The sequence below is a fragment of the Ornithodoros turicata genome, chromosome 5 (assembly GCF_037126465.1).
Source record: "Ornithodoros turicata isolate Travis chromosome 5, ASM3712646v1, whole genome shotgun sequence".
NCBI classification, from domain to species: domain Eukaryota; kingdom Metazoa; phylum Arthropoda; class Arachnida; order Ixodida; family Argasidae; genus Ornithodoros; species Ornithodoros turicata.
This window is the reverse complement of record NC_088205.1, coordinates 26,188,520-26,203,515: the sequence shown is the minus strand read 5'-3', so window position 1 is coordinate 26,203,515 and position 14,996 is coordinate 26,188,520. Positions and strand designations below refer to the sequence as shown.

The 14,996-nt window shown below is 43.0% G+C and overlaps 1 protein-coding gene across 3 annotated transcripts; it reads left to right on the top strand.

Moving 5' to 3' along the window:
* The first annotated feature begins 243 nt into the window (after nt 1-243).
* Nucleotides 244-13,959, top strand: LOC135394248 (syntaxin-12-like). 3 transcript variants are annotated; one of them, XM_064624900.1, is made up of 10 exons: nt 244-377; nt 1,278-1,379; nt 6,720-6,788; nt 6,884-6,953; nt 8,221-8,311; nt 8,392-8,466; nt 9,306-9,470; nt 9,582-9,696; nt 12,599-12,681; nt 13,191-13,959. In XM_064624900.1, exons 2-10 carry the CDS (start codon nt 1,280-1,282, stop codon nt 13,281-13,283), a joined length of 861 nt encoding a protein of 286 aa, XP_064480970.1. In that variant the 5' UTR covers nt 244-377; nt 1,278-1,279; the 3' UTR covers nt 13,284-13,959. The 3 variants fall into 3 exon arrangements, with proteins under 3 accessions (XP_064480970.1, XP_064480969.1, XP_064480968.1); XM_064624899.1 differs by having other exon boundaries at nt 244-444; XM_064624898.1 differs by lacking the exon at nt 244-377 and adding an exon at nt 474-519.
* The last annotated feature ends 1,037 nt before the right edge of the window (nt 13,960-14,996 follow it).

The window sequence follows — 14,996 nt, the reverse complement described above, 5'->3', positions numbered from 1 at the left end:
TTTGTAACGGTAAAAAATTACTTTTTAGTACAAGGTAACGGTAACGGTAATCAATTACTTTTTTTTAGTAACGTGTACAAGTCTGGGCTTGTGTTAGTTATCTAAAGAAAAGTTATCTTCCTTAAAATTCGCGCTACTACTTGACTTTCATGACGCCAGCTGCAACTTTCGCCACCTATCGTTCATTAGAAAAAGCAATGGCCATAAGCCGCATAAGCTGCCCTCTATCGAAACACGAGAGAGACAGAAAGCGCTTTTGGCGCTTTGCTGTTTGCTGTCTGCCGCCTGTGGTTACGGTGTTGCATATTGATATCGCAACGCCGTATTCCTTCTTATTTTTGGCTTTTTAACAGCTCGATTCCGTACCAGTTTCACATGTGAGTTCTAGTTCCCCCTCAGGTCTACAATTTGCAAACACTGTGTGACTCTGTTGTTATCGGGCAGGTTAGTACTTCGCAATATTGACGCTGACATGCTCTACTGAACACCACCGGTTTCACATGACAGTTTCGGTTGAGGGTGTGTTTGACAGATTATCTGATTCCACTTTATACCCCGATCGGGCATTCCGGCATATGTAGCACAAATGTGCTGTTGGTGTGCTAGAGGTGCACCTTTAGGCTGCACCTGTACGTTATGTGTATGCTGTATAGTTTCGGTACAACAGTTAAGTAGGTTAAGGTAGCAGCCTCAGGGGCATCGTGGTGAATTCAACAGCTTCTCACGTGCCTGCATTAGTAAAACGCGTGAGCAAAAAGAAAGTGAAGAAAATGAAGCGTAAAAAAGATATGTAAGCTGTACCCGTACGAAAATGACAAGAAAAACTTTATTCGTGCATCCTGCGCCTATGTGATACATAATATCGCTTGTCCTTCTGATGTGTGTAAACCATACAATAGAGTTGGACTCTGACGAGCGTCTTGTGTATCCTGATCATTGTGTCACTTTTATCTCTATGAAATTTTATGTATTTCTTGAATAAGTAAATTAAATTTATTTATTTATTTTCAATACCCTCAGAGCTACGAGGGCACAAAAGAGGGAATGGGCTTGACACATTCGATAACAAACAACATTATTTAAAGGCTACGTTACCAGCCGAGATGACACAAAAAACATTCTTGAGTGAAGTACTTATTGCGCAGTGGGAACAACACAGAATGCAAGGCATAAATGTAAATTTACATTAGATTGATTGGGTGAAAGCCCATTACAACTGCAGCAAACAGAAATTTCATCTGTGTTTCAAGTACAGTCTCTGTCTGTGGCTTTTCCAGCCATGTGGGGCGACTCGGACAGAAGAGAGACCCCTAATTATGGAAGCACGGAGCCTCGGTACAGTTCACTCCCAACTGCCCACAGCCCTTCAAGAGGACCCAGTGAGCTATTTCTCTAGACGTCCCTTTTGGCAAAATGAATGTTCCATTGTATGCTGTTATCACCCCTGAAAAATAGCATGACGTTACAGTGCTTGTTGTGTGTGCGCAAAATTTCAACATCTGTTAAAAGGACACCACACATAATGTGCCCGTTACATGAACACTCCAGCTGACATCCGAGCATTGTGCACACAGAAACATTTTAAACAGCGATCCAGTTACACATAACCAAGTTGGTATATCACTTTACAATGGCAGCTGCAAAACTTTTCACTTTCTCCCTTGCATGTGCACACACACAAACACATACACACGCAAAAGGAGAGGAATGCACTAAATAACGCTATGTGAAAAAGACAATTGCTATATAAGTAGTGCAAGCTAATCCAAATACCAAGAACTGTAAAATACATTGCACTTCCACCCTTTTTTCTGGAACATTGGCACGTTGGTTATTGTGTAGAATATTGTACTGTTAGATCTATACAATACAAAGTAAAATGCAACGCCAAAGTCGAAGTAACTGTGATTACACTGAGGGAAGGTAAAACGGGTAGGAACACTTTATTACAAGATGAACAAGACTTTCGTGCAGTGTTAGATCTATCATCAGATATCCACCATTGTGCTGGTAACCGTCCACTCATATATGGCGTTTTTGTTGTTTCGGCCCTTAGAGAAGCATAGTACACTTCCTGTTCCTCTTTGATGGTGCTGATGCATTCTTACAAGGTCACATATCACAGTTTTGTAAAGTATTGCTCTACGGGATAGCGACTTTAAGGACTATGAATGGCATGCTACCTTATTTGCACATGTGGTGCATCATCGTTGTCCAGACTAATCACACACAGCAGTGGTGTGGTGGTTGATACAGACACAAAACTATGATAGTAACGAAAATCTCCAACCAAGGTACAGGACGGGGATACCCGACGTTTCGGAGCCAGTTTGGCTCCTTCCTCAGGGGTGACTGTAGTGGCCGGCAGCATCGTTCTTGCCATGGTTTGAATTTCGTGATTCGTCGGAGTGTTTTTCAGTCACGTGACGGAGGCCGCTGACGTATACGCTGGGTAACATTCGAACAGATCGATTAAAGTTTCCAGGTGTGGATTGTATATGCCAGGACTCTACAAACATTCTTTTGATCTGATTACCCTCAAGGTCGATGATGCAGGCGTTTTGAAAGTCGATAGGATGGTCTCGAACTTGACAGTGTTCAGCGAGAGCGCTTCGTTCTATGTCCGACTTCCGTACATCATTCTTATGTTGCCGTAGCCTTTCGGGGAAGTTCTTTGTCTCGTCGATATATGATGCACTGCATTTGGTGCATGGAATTTTATAGCCTACACCTTGTGCTTTTTCTTTCGGTGGGCGATCTTTTGGCTGCGGTATATAGTGTCCGATTGTTGAGACGGGTTTGTGAGAGACACGTATTCCTTCCTTCGCTAGTATACGTGTCAGAGACTCGCTGATTTCCTTCACATATGGTACGGTGATTCGTCTAGTCTGACAGGGCTGGTCGTCAGTTGGACTTGGTCGGTTTCGGAGACCGCGAGCTTGACGACGGGCGACTCTCTGAACAAAGCTACTTGTTTATCCGTTGTTTTTTAAATCGGAAGCGATTGCTGCTTCTTCTTTTTTCCTGTCTTTCTCCGACAAACAAATCTTCTCAGCTCTCGAAAGAGGGACGAAACCACTGAAGCCTTGTGACACGTAGGGTGATTGGAATCAAACCTTAGATATCGTCGCGTATGAGTGGGCTTCCTGTACACAGTGAACTTTAGGTCAATTCCTTCTCTCTTTACAAGTGCATCGAGAAAAGGCAAAACATTGTCCCTCTCGAGTTCCACGGTAAACTGGATGGATGGCTCGATGCAGTTTAGGCGTGCCAAAAGCTCGTCAACATCGTAATTCTTCAAAATACAGAAGCAATCGTCTACGTACGACACGACGTACGTGCGACACCTAAAGGGGGCGCGCTGCTCTGTCGCGACAGCGCCGCCAGTGGCGGTCTTGGAAGTATCTGACGTGATACCACGCCGCCCGTTCTATGCATTCTCAAGTGGAACCGTAGCTTGCGTGGCGACCGCCGTAATTAGAGGGGCTAATTTTCGAAGTGCAAATAATGTGGAACCTTTCTGGGGTGCGAACGAAGAGAATGGAGACAAACTGCAGAGAAACAACCACCGTATTTATAATGTATCTAACAGTGCGGAAGGAGAACAGCCACTCGCGTCTGTCTGTTCAAAACACTTGTGACTGATACGTCGAGAGGATGGTTATTTGACGCCTCACAAAATCCTGCCTTGCTAGTGAAAAATAAATGTTAGTGCGCTAACTTTGTGTCTGTCGTCCTTGTGTTTTTAGCGCTTTTATTCCGCCTTGCTAGCGAAGGCTATACATATACGTGTATTTCTCTGCCTCCAGCCATTTGTAATATCATGTTTTTGACTGAACCTTGTATTCCTTTCGTCCTCTTTGCACACATGTAGCTTCGTTACTGAAATCTACATCGTCTACATCTACATCCGTTTTATCCATACAAGTAAACACGTCAGGTCACAACTTATTGTCTGAACTTCGACTGCAGTTTTTCCAGTATCTCCAGATACAATAACGCTGAAGAGATACTCAAAGAAGAAATTATATGAGTTTCTACCTCAGCTACCGCCATAGCTTGTGGCACGACAGCTGTGAAATTGTCGGTGCGTAAATACTGAACCTTTTGGACAACGTAGAACTTCCGTTCTCACTCGTCAACCAGATTACCGGGAGCAATATCGGCTCTGGGCACCTCAATCACTATCTCGAAATATGTTGCAGTTTGGTCGGTGCATTTGACGGTGATACAGTATCCGGCGTTTCACCGTCACAAAAGTGGCAACTGTAAATCATTGATCATTTTGCAGGTCCTCATTCAGTTTCATTGAAATTAGAACATAAGAAATATAATATATTCGCTCATGTCGTGCACACCTCATGCAGTGGCCGAACACGCTTCACAAACGCTATTCGCTGCGAGTCTAGTGCCCTCGGTGGTATTGGAAGCATAGAAATCACGAGAAATGAAACATCTGGTCCCTAATGAAGAGTTCTTTTAGTTACTGGCACAGTTAGCGATGCAACAGTTCAAGTGTGACAAAAAAAAGACGCCCGCACTTCACATGTAAACAAAGCTGACTACCCGGTGGCTATCACGCAAGGTACTTTCTCCGGAGGCCGCATCGCTGCGCCACTAGTTTGTCGCACAGTCCCTATATACCGGGGCCGAAAGATTGCCCACCGAAAGAAAAAGCACAAGGTGTAGTCTACATATCTGCCATCTCTCCCGATTCATGCGGGAGACTCCCGGATTCGGACCGGTTTGTACGATTGCACGGCCGAGAAGCAAATCTCCCGGATAATGCAGTTTCCCTCTGTATATCTCAAGCGCCTGCTTTTTCTCTGGGCACACAAACAAAAACGTCAATCCAATACCAGCCCAATTGCCATCGGCATCGCTGCCGCTTCCCGGAGCCTCTGTGTTACGGAGTTCAGGGGTTCTGGTCATAGTTCTAGTTCTAGCACTTCGAGTTTCCGGGCATTTCCTCCATATTTTCGGGTGACAAAGGTGCCTTTGCACTAGCTGTTTCGACCTTGCGTACCTCGCAAAGAGAACAGAGACATAGTTTTGTGTCCTCACGTTCTTTTGAGAAAGTGTCATAGCCTTGTCGCAGCTTGACACCCATATAGTTTCTTGGAGAGGGCAAAGTCTGTTGCTGCAAAACTTGTGCCCGATGAGCCTGCTGGGGTGAAGTGTGCTCCTGTTACATATGCAAATAAAAGCCATCCAACAACGGCTTTCTCCTACCCCCCCCCCCCCCTTTCCCGCTTTTGAAATCTCTCTAATTTGGATGTTCCCAAGTTGGCAAGTATGAGTCTATAAAATTCCATGCACCAAATGCAGTGCATCATATATCGACGAGACAAAGAACTTCCCCGAAAGGCTACGGCAACATAAGAATGATGTACGGAAGTCGGACATAGAACGAAGCTCTCTAGCTGAACACTGTCAAGTTCGAGACCATCCTATCGACTTTCAAAACGCCTGCATCATCGACCTTGAGGGTAATCAGATCAAAAGAATGTTTGTAGAGTCCTGGCATATACATCCACACCTGGAAACTTTAATCGATCTGTTCGAATGTTACCCAGCGTATACGTCAGCGGCCTCCGTCACGTGACTGAAAAACAATCCGACGAATCACGAAATTCGAACCACGGCAAGAACGCTGCTGCCAACGGCCACTACGGTCACCCCTGAGGAAGGAGCCGAACTGGCTCCGAAACGTCGGGTATCAACATCCTGTACCTTGGATGGAGATTTTCGTTACAATCATAGTTCTCACCCAACCAGACACATTTGTGTCGAATATGTTCACTTTCAAGACACAAAACTACATAGTTTCCTGCAATTGTAGCAAATTGTAAGGGGTTAAGGGTGTGAGATAGTACATATTTAAAAAGCAACATGTATCAAGCATTAACAGATGTTAGCGGAGGACAGTGGTAGGCTGTCGTACAGCAACTGGCGCTGCGAACAACTTTAAAAAATTTGCTTGAGTTAAAGGTTATGGGGTGGGGGGTGGGGGATACGTTGTGAGGAATAATGAAGGCAAGTTAAGGGGATGCTATAAATGCAGAAAATTTTTTTTTAGACAATTCATTTGAGAAAATTTAGCAGAATCCTTTTGTTGAATGAAACTATTAATAAGGTATAAACCTGTAGATCCCAGTCTTTTCTGCTGGAGGAGCATTACAAGAATTGTGATGATGTCAACAAGACATAGACAAAAATTAGGGTGCATAATGTAAAACCTCCGAGACTAGGGAACACGAACAGACAGATACAACACGAAGTTTTTGCATTATGCATCAACTTCACCAGCTCACTTGCTTCTTAGCCATCTTTTCATTGTTAAAAAGTAGGGGTTGTGGGGATTAGCAAATATAGTGGAAGTATTTGCAGGATTAATCGGCAAGACATTGCAATCATTTTTCACGTTTTACCTTTCACAACGGCACAGTTCTTGCTTTTGTGCTCGGAACATTTGAACCTTGGTGCCTATGACACATGAACTTCTGGAGGTCTGCAACAACATTCTTAAGCATAGTCACACATTTTCCTTTTTTACTTCATATGTACTTAACAAAAGTATTTCTCTGAAATATGAGTTACCTACTGCTCAGTTTTGAAAAATGTACTAGAAAATTCTGCCGTCAGTGGGAAATTTATTCAGATTTGTTTCAAATCTTTTTGCTTCAGTATTCTAACAACTACATATTTCCCCCATTTAGGTTCCACGCAGCAATTTCACCAACTGTATGACAGTATCAGTTCCAGTATTTTCTCCATTAACAATGCCAGTAAGTCAACAGCTCATTTTACAGTAACATCACCGCTGGTTTCCACACTGTGCTAAAAGAACACTATTAAATGGTTCCACTGCTCTTAATTGTAGCGGTGAGTCTGGAACGTGGTGCTAAACAGCTGGGGACTCAGGCGGACAACAGAGCTTTCAGGGATAGAATGTAAGTACAGTTTATTCTTTTTTTTAAATGTAATCATGAAGTGTATTAAGATGAATTGCATGTCTAGCAAGAATTCGCATGAAGGTAATATGTGGGAACTTTATACAAAGTTGCAGTATTTTTTATGCAGTTCAGTTGAAGACTATAGATGCAGTTGAAATAATGGCGTGAACTATGCAAAAACCACTTGTACCATGTGACCAGGTTGATTCTTGCACAAAGGTTGGGATGATAGTTTACTTGTATGCAGTAATGGCCACTAACTACTTCGTGATGGAGTAGTTTAACTAGTAGTTAAAACTACTTCTTTAACTACTGCAATGTATTTTAACTACATCTATAACTACTTAACGTTGTCCATCAACACCATTGCCTTGTAGTGTTCTTGGACTCCTAAATATGAATCACAGGCAGTGATAATGATATTTGAAATATATTCTTGTGCCTACGTCGCTTCATTCACATACTCTTGTAAAGTCCACTGCCTGTCTCTTGTATATTATGCGCTGACAAAAGAGCTTGCTGCGGAAATATTTTCTATGGAGTGAAAGCTTCCGCTATAAAGGTACATACAACATACGGCGGACCATGTACGAGATTTACACTCAGGCTCCTTCGTCACAGATCAATGCACCACGCACAAATATATAAACTAAGTTGCAGAATTATTTTACAGCAAATGAGGCTTCACTAGGCAAGCATTAAAATTAAAGATTTAGCACACATGCACGGCACAGTTGCTCTGCACCTCCGTTCTCATCAGACAAGTAGCTCAAGGTCAAAGTCAGAAGCACAATCGTGCCGAAAGCTTTCAGCAAAATCGGAAGTAGTTGGCGCCTGCAGTAACCCAACTACTGTAGTAGTTAACTACTTGAAACAGTAGTTGAACTAGTAGTTGCCACTACATTTCTGCAAGTAGTTCATAACTACTTTTTAACTACAATCAGGTAGTTTAACTAGTAATTTAACTACATGTAGTTAACTACTGGCCATCACTGCTCGTATGACAACCGGGATACTGCTACACGTTACTGATGGTTGCACACGGCAACCTATTGCGTCGGCAGCAGTGTAATAGCCTCACGTAATGTGTTTCCCAACACAACTAGAAGGTAGGATGTCTGTGTAGATGTGTTTAATAAGTTTGCCCATGTCTCCATTTCTTCATGTTTGGAGGCCACTGTGTTCTCTTCCACGGGTACAGTTCTAGAGCTTCTCACCGTCTCCACTGTTGTAATGCTTGCGGGTTGCACTACCTTTCTTCTAGTCATGCAACTCAGCAGAGTACCAATGACACAATCAAGGCTACAGCATCCCAGTTGGGAACTCTGAGTTCTTTAGCATCCTCGGGTGATAAGGTAAGCAACGCTGTAAGAAAATTGAAATGTAATGTGTAGTTTATTTGCATGCCGTACTCCTGCACGTTTTTCTGTTTCAGCAACTTAAGCTTCAGTCGGAGAGACTAAGAAATGAGTTTCAAGATGTTGTGCGACGGTACAGTACCATACAGAAGGTAATTCCGTTTTAATAGTCTATAGTTCCGTTAATTCAAAGTTTTGGATAATTCAAATTAAAGTTGCGTATGTGAATTGGGGTGTAGCCCTGGCATCCGTTTTTTTTTTTTTAGTTCCATGTTAGCGGCGCGAAGAAACTGCCCTGGCATACTTTCATATGACAAAAAAATGGTTGCATATTTTTTTACAAATACTGCAGATGTCCTCTGCTGTCTATGCATGGGGAGGTGAGGAACATGCAATTTTTTTTTTTAGGCTTTACTCAGCCTCTTTTTGGTTGGCAATGCAATGCAATTCTGGTTTAAGAGGACAAAGTCTTTCGCCCATTTAGGCAGAGACAAACTATCATGGTAGATGCGAAGGTATGTAGAGTGTGTGGCTTGATGCATTTTTTGATTATTTAATCTCTCAGAAAGTTGTGAAGGGTGCATGATGAATACATCAGTATTCGTGAATGTTCCTGTATTATGCAAAGAGGAAATGAAGTTGCAATGCACTTTCTTTTGTCGACACACTCTATACTTGTTCCAGTTCCAGGTCTTTAACTCAAGTTTTTTGGCTGTAATCACTATTGTGATAAAGTAAATATTTAACTGTTGAATTTCAACTACTTCTGTTATTCTTCAATTATTCTAGGGTTCAGTTTTCTCTGTGTGCTAGTTGCCAGTCATCTGCAGCATAGAGATGTGCAAGAGAGTTCCTGCTGTTGCAGATACGACATCTTTGCATGTATTAACTTGATCCGAATAATTTAATGTCAGTCGAAACTGTTAGCATCAGCTGTTGGATAAACCTCTGTGTCTTCCCTATGTTAATTGTGGCATGTTGGTTCATTCAGCAAGTGGCAACACGGCAGAAGTACACGATGGCACTGCCGTCTCCACGGGCAGGCGGTGAGCCGACGTATGGCTGGGGCGGTGAGGAGAAACAACCACTCATCGAGGCAGACGAAACTCAAGTACAAGCTCAAAAACAGATTATTGCTGACTTAGATCATGAACACGTACGTAGAAAATATGTCCACACCCTTTGTCTTCATTAGATGAGACACACATTGACATCATTTAATGTGTCGCTTATTATAGTAATTCATCTGAACCGTTTTCTGCTCCAGGCAATTCTGATGGAAAGGGAGGAGCGAATCAGGGAGATCGAGGCAGATGTCCTTGACTGTAATCAGATTTTTAAAGATCTGGCAACGTTGGTTCATGATCAAGGCGGCGTCATAGGTCAGATATCTTTCCTATTGCGTGCAACAACAACAACAACAATCACTTTATTTTGAGATGATGAATGGGGAGTTTCATCGCCAGGGGCGATACTCTACCCCACTACTGGTGGTGATGTGGAGAATGAAATAATGAGCCCCATCACAATAAGGATCCAAGTCCTATGTTGCCCAAAGAGGTCAAAAGAGCTTTGACGGCAGAACGTTGGTGGGCTGTAAAATATGGAGACTGTGAGCAACAAGAAACAACAGACACAGAGACAACAGCAACGGATGCAATAGACAACTCTTCTACCAGGGGAAAGTGATATTGATTAATAGTGTGTGGATAACGAGATGGGCCATTTGTAGGCCACAATAGAAAACCTGATTCCTGTCCCAGTAGTTCAGTGGCCCTGGGACCAGGGAAACATGTAGAATGAATTGACGTCACCACTGTGTGATGGGTGCCCCGCATCAATTTCGCCAGTGCTTTATTTGCACCATCTAACAGGTTGTTATGCCAGATGCGACATACAGCACACTTTGTGTCACTAGCCTTACCCACATTCGTAATAAGATTGAGTATTTATAAGCAGTAGCATCCCCTAAGTTTAAAGTGACAGTCCTGTCAAAAACGTGGGTCTGGGGAACACCGTCTTATGATTTCTAATACTCCTCACAACCAGCGTGCAAAATATTTCGGAAGAAATCATATCGTGCGATGTATAATCGATTTTTTTTGCTATGCCGCAGTCGGCCCTGAGTAAAGGCCGCAGCAATGCTCTCGCGTGACGTGTATAAGAGCAAAGCCGCACGTGACTTGCGTATGCTTATGAAAAAATGGCTAGGAAGCAAGCGAGCTGGTGAAGATGATGCATAATGTAAAAAACGTGTTTGTGTCTGTCCCTTCATGTTCCCTAGTCTCGGGTTTTTTTACATTATGCGTATGCTTGTTTGCACGATAGTTGGTTGTTGCGTGATAGCATTTGCCCATTATGATGCTCTTGAGTAGCAATCACACGTTATGCAGAGTAAAATGCAGAGTAGCGTCAATATAAAAACGCAGGTATCATGACGCAGCCTACGGTTCAGTACACTGATAGCAAAAAACACCTCTCTGCATTCCCAGCAACGGCGCAGTAGGGCGCCCCACTGTGTCCATTGGGGACGTCATGCTCACGTGACATATGACGTACATAGAGGATCCTTGGGGCAAGGAGTATGCGAAGGAGAAATACGAAACCGGATGTCTTCAGAGGAGTAGTTTTTATTCGGAGTCTCGAAAACCACCCCCTTTTGTGAGCTGAAACTTTCCACACAGCATGTAAGCCTGCGTGCCAGTTGGAAAAAATCAACTTCCGGTTTTCCCGGACTGTCCCTTTAAGCATGAATGCATTGTATGCCACCTTAATTTCATGGCATGGTACTATGATGTACCATACCATAAGGCACCAATTTTTTAATTTTTTTTTTTTTTTTTTGCAAATGGGACACAGGCCACATATTTGTGTCCATTTAATTTTTGGAATTCTAGATGCTAAAATTTGTGGCTTGATTGGCTTACTTCGCGATAAGCCCGAGATTGCCTGTAGCTCATTTGATAAAAGCGCTATTGCATATGCTTGCGCTGCAAAACAGTTCAAGGCCGATTTCACATAAAATCAGGCAGGGAGGTCCCATTGACCTCCTGGAGTTTCTTCTTGTATTTAGAAGCTCATAGTATGAGACGACAAAAATTGGTAAAATGAATTATTTCTACCAACTAGTTTTTGTGCAAAAGAAATTGAGAAAAATCCGGCCCTGAATTGGAGTGTTACACTTTTGCCGTTTTTCCACGCATGTGTCTCCTTGGTTTTATAAGATATTCGTGCAAAAGATATTTATGTGTTAGTATATACCCAGGCCAGCAGAGACCAAACACAAATTTTGGCACTCAGATACAACGTTCTGTGATATGGTGAACATGCTCGCAGCACGCAATTTTGTTCCTACTTCAACGTGCCATTTCTCCAGCTGCAGATGTTTCTTGTTGTTATTCTTGGCATGAATTTGCTCAGATTTTAATGATCTTTCATTTAGTATATCTTTCGTGCATGTGCCATCTGCAGGTGTCTGCTGAAGCAAACAAGAATTTGGGTATCGTTCGAAAAACAAAGACTTTGCGCGACTGTTTCACGAAAAGGCACTTTTTGATGTAATTTATATTTTGCCAGGACATCGCCCAGTGCTAGACCTTTACTTTGCTGGAAAAAGAAAAAATCTGCTTCAAAAGGTGCACACTGGCGATGACAGCGTCAAAACATGGCCCTGCTCCGCATGCGTGTTGAAACGGGGATGGCGGCTGTCTGTCGATGTCTTACAACAAAGAAAATGGATGGCCCTGTGTTACCAAAAGTGGTAGTTTATGTACATATATTTACAAGGCTGAGAAAGTGGAAGCAGTATTTTGCAAGGACCGTGATAATTGATTTCAATTGATTAATTGATTTCTGATCGTTCAGTCTCTAAGAAAGCCTCACCCTTCTACTGCTCATGCTATGGAACTTTCTCAACCTCCACTTTCCAATGCCGTTGCTTTGGCTTGCATGCCAGGTTGATGCAGTACGTTTACCCATTCTTTTTTCTTACGAATTTTAAATGAATTCACGTCCTCGGCGCGTAGTTGGAGTAAATATGGATGCGCCCCAGGCGCTGTGACAAGTACCCTATCACGTATTGTGATCGTATGATGGCATCTAACAATAACCTGTCCCAGATCTTCTTGTCTACTTCATGTTGTGTTTTGTAAGCTGTCAGTCGCTTGCCTTTCACTTGTTCTTTCTACTTCTGTTGTACCAACAGCATTCAGCATCTGGCGACATTGGAGTGCTAAGTTTCCCTTTTTTATTCTTTCATGCTGTGTCTGTGCACTTGTTTTTCAGACACAATTGCTAGCAACATTGAGAACACTGAATACAACACTGCTGAGGCTGTCGACCAACTGAGGAGTGCCAGTCAATATCAGGTGAGGAATACGTACTGATGCAGTTTCTCTCAGGACGCAGGTCTTGTGTAAGGAGATAAAACACGCATCATTGATAGGTGCTTCAAAGATGAGCTCTTTAAATGCTACATCTTGCTCAGAAGCAGTAAGGAAAATTTCATTGTTGCTTTACCCTGCTACAGCTTGACGGTTCGCTTTGGCCCATCAAGGCACTGATGGTGACATAAGATGTGCCAAATACAGAACCGGGCAGTGTTTTCAAATACTATGCAACATGCGAACTCACCATTGAGCTTCGCTTGTGAACAGTAACTCTCACTGGCTGGTGAGAGAAGTCCCGTAGAGCTCATTGTATTGTTGTGAGGGTTTTGAGGGTTTTCTCTGGTAGAGGGTGTTCGAGACTCAACATGTCTACGGGAATGTAGCAGGGCATTCTGCAAAAACTGTTCATTGACTCACATTTCTTAAGATACTATCAGCATTATTTCGCTATTGTCATAACTATATCCAGCGTTTTGCTTCCATTGCAGGCGAAAGCACGAAAGAAGATGTGTTGCCTGGCTATTGTTGTTACCATAGGTGCAATAGTTATGGCCCTAGTCCTTTATTTCACACTCAAGTAGAATGCATGTGTGACACAATGCAGACAAATTTCTTTGCCTTACCTTGCCATGTTGGGAACAATCTTACAAGATTCTATTCAGATCTGTCACAAGTATCTGGTTGCGACGCGTACATAGCTTATTTTAAATGCCTGCTATTATGGGCAGCTGCATTGACATCATGATTGTATTGCCATGTTGATTGCTAATTGCTAGTAAGGACATGTATTGTAGCTTGTGTATATATTGTACTTAGTGGCTGTTTGTGTCACAATAGTGAAAATACTACTATAACATTATTTTAATTAAAGGTGCTGCATTGTAAATTATTGCTATTACAGGAGTTACAAAACTAGTAGAGTTATTCACTATCATATTCAACATTGACAGTTTCCTGGTGGTGCCGGGAAAAGACATGCTATGCAGAGCACCGCACTGCAAATACACAGTATGCACACTAAATGTAGAATAAAATCTGCTGTACTAACATTCATAATTGAAAAAAAATGTAAGATCAAACATAGCATAGCTGTATAATGTTGCTCCATCGAATGGGCCAAACGAGTCCACGAACTGACTTTTTGTTGTTGTTGTGACTTACCTTGGTTTTGCTGATGAGGAGTCAGAAGTGGCGACACCAAGCGCGAGTAGAAAAAAAGGCTGCACATGCAAAAATAAACTTGGTGTCTGTGCGGTATCACTTAGTTCCTGTCATACCTGTCGCCTTCTCATTTTTCGGGCTCCAAAAATTTAGCCTTTCAGAGTTCTCAGACAAAGCAATTGGCGCCACTAGGTGCTCCCATAGAGCCACTGTATTTCAGCATCCACATTTCGGCTGGAGCTTGCTTGCTTTTTTCGAGCTGTGCTGTCTCCTGGAAGCTGGATACCGTTTTGTTGATGGTCGTGCCAGTGCAGCAGATGTGCAGGAGTGTCGCATACACGCTTGCGTGGAAGCTGGGCTACATGTGTGCTCAACGTCTGCACTTCAAACAAGTCTCCTCTGTGGTAAAAATTTATTATTTGGATACATGGCTGGATGACGATAACATGTGACAATCAACTTTTGGCGTTTCAGCGGCGTTAGTAACAGCAGCCACGTAGGCTCCAACATCAACATGTAAGAACGATAGTTTTCTATTCACCTCCCCAACTACCTGTAGAGGCACTCGCGTTGCCTTCAAAATGGCGAAGAAAAGAATGATTGCCGATGAATAAATCGACCTGCTTCATGCCTTCTTCCACGAGGCACGCTTCAAAAATTATACAGATAACGTAACTCAGGTGTCATTTCGTGATGTCTTCATTGTTTTTGTTCGTGTCTCTCCTGTGATAGTATCTTTGTCCTCTTCCCCTTCTTGACATTGGCTCCTCAGTATTTTTGCGCTGCGGAATTGAGCAGTGCTTTTGCCGTTTGAGTTCTGTATGCCGGGAAACTTCATTGCACACGAAGAGAAGTTGCGGCAGTTCCGGGTCAGTGCGAAACATACCAGTCGTGTGCTGTTACTATCATTCATTGAATGCTTCTGCTGGGGTGCGCTAGGTGGCGAGCAGCCAGGTGGAGAGAAGAATAGGGAGTCTGAATGTTCTGTACCGGTCTCGTGTTATCCCAAGTGAAAAACCGTGCTTGGCCCAAGATCGTCTGAGAGGAGTTGGCCAACTAAGCCAACCTTGGCCCAAGGTAAGACAACATGGTTGGGCGGAGCTTGGGGATTGACAATGGCCTGAGACTGGCCA